At 47.3% G+C, this 442-nt stretch overlaps 1 protein-coding gene across 1 annotated transcript in view; it reads right to left on the minus strand.

The window, feature by feature from the left end:
- The window catches only part of EXOC4 (exocyst complex component 4), a 345,298-nt gene extending 345,066 nt beyond the window's left edge, over positions 1–232 (minus strand). The window contains exon 1 of the mRNA XM_018566438.1: positions 120–232. Coding sequence (XP_018421940.1) covers positions 120–187 — 68 coding nt within the window. The 5' untranslated portion in view covers positions 188–232. The remainder of the gene's footprint in view (positions 1–119) is intronic.
- Positions 233–442: the final 210 nt, after the last annotated feature.

The raw sequence follows: 442 nt of genomic DNA on the forward strand, positions 1-442 counted from the left end.
AGGATACTAGTTTGTAAATCCCTGACACAGCTTCACAGCCCCCATTCACACTCATGCCTGTGTCTTCCACAAGGCATGTTATAAGGACTGCATATCATCCAACCCTTGTCACCACTCACCTGATCACCGAGATAAGTAACCCCGAAGGATCTTTGCTTTTGCTGATTTGGGCCCTGTACCCAGACATCTCTGTTCTCTCTCTTCCTTCCTTCACACCAAAACACTGACATGCACCAACTGCGCAGCTGTGGGGAAATCTCGTAGCCAATCAGCTCTTGCAGAACACGGCGGATACTCGTACTTGTTTTCGGGAGTTGTAGTTTGACATGCTATTCTGTGGCGCTGCAGCGATTCATCTTGAACTACTAGGACCATCATGCAACGCAACCCGGTTGTTTGAATAACTTTATTAAGCCACGGAAGGAACAAGTACAATTTCGGT

This window comes from Nanorana parkeri, unplaced genomic scaffold (genome assembly GCF_000935625.1).
Source record: "Nanorana parkeri isolate BGI_ZX_2015 unplaced genomic scaffold, ASM93562v1 scaffold27, whole genome shotgun sequence".
NCBI classification, from domain to species: Eukaryota; Metazoa; Chordata; class Amphibia; order Anura; family Dicroglossidae; genus Nanorana; species Nanorana parkeri.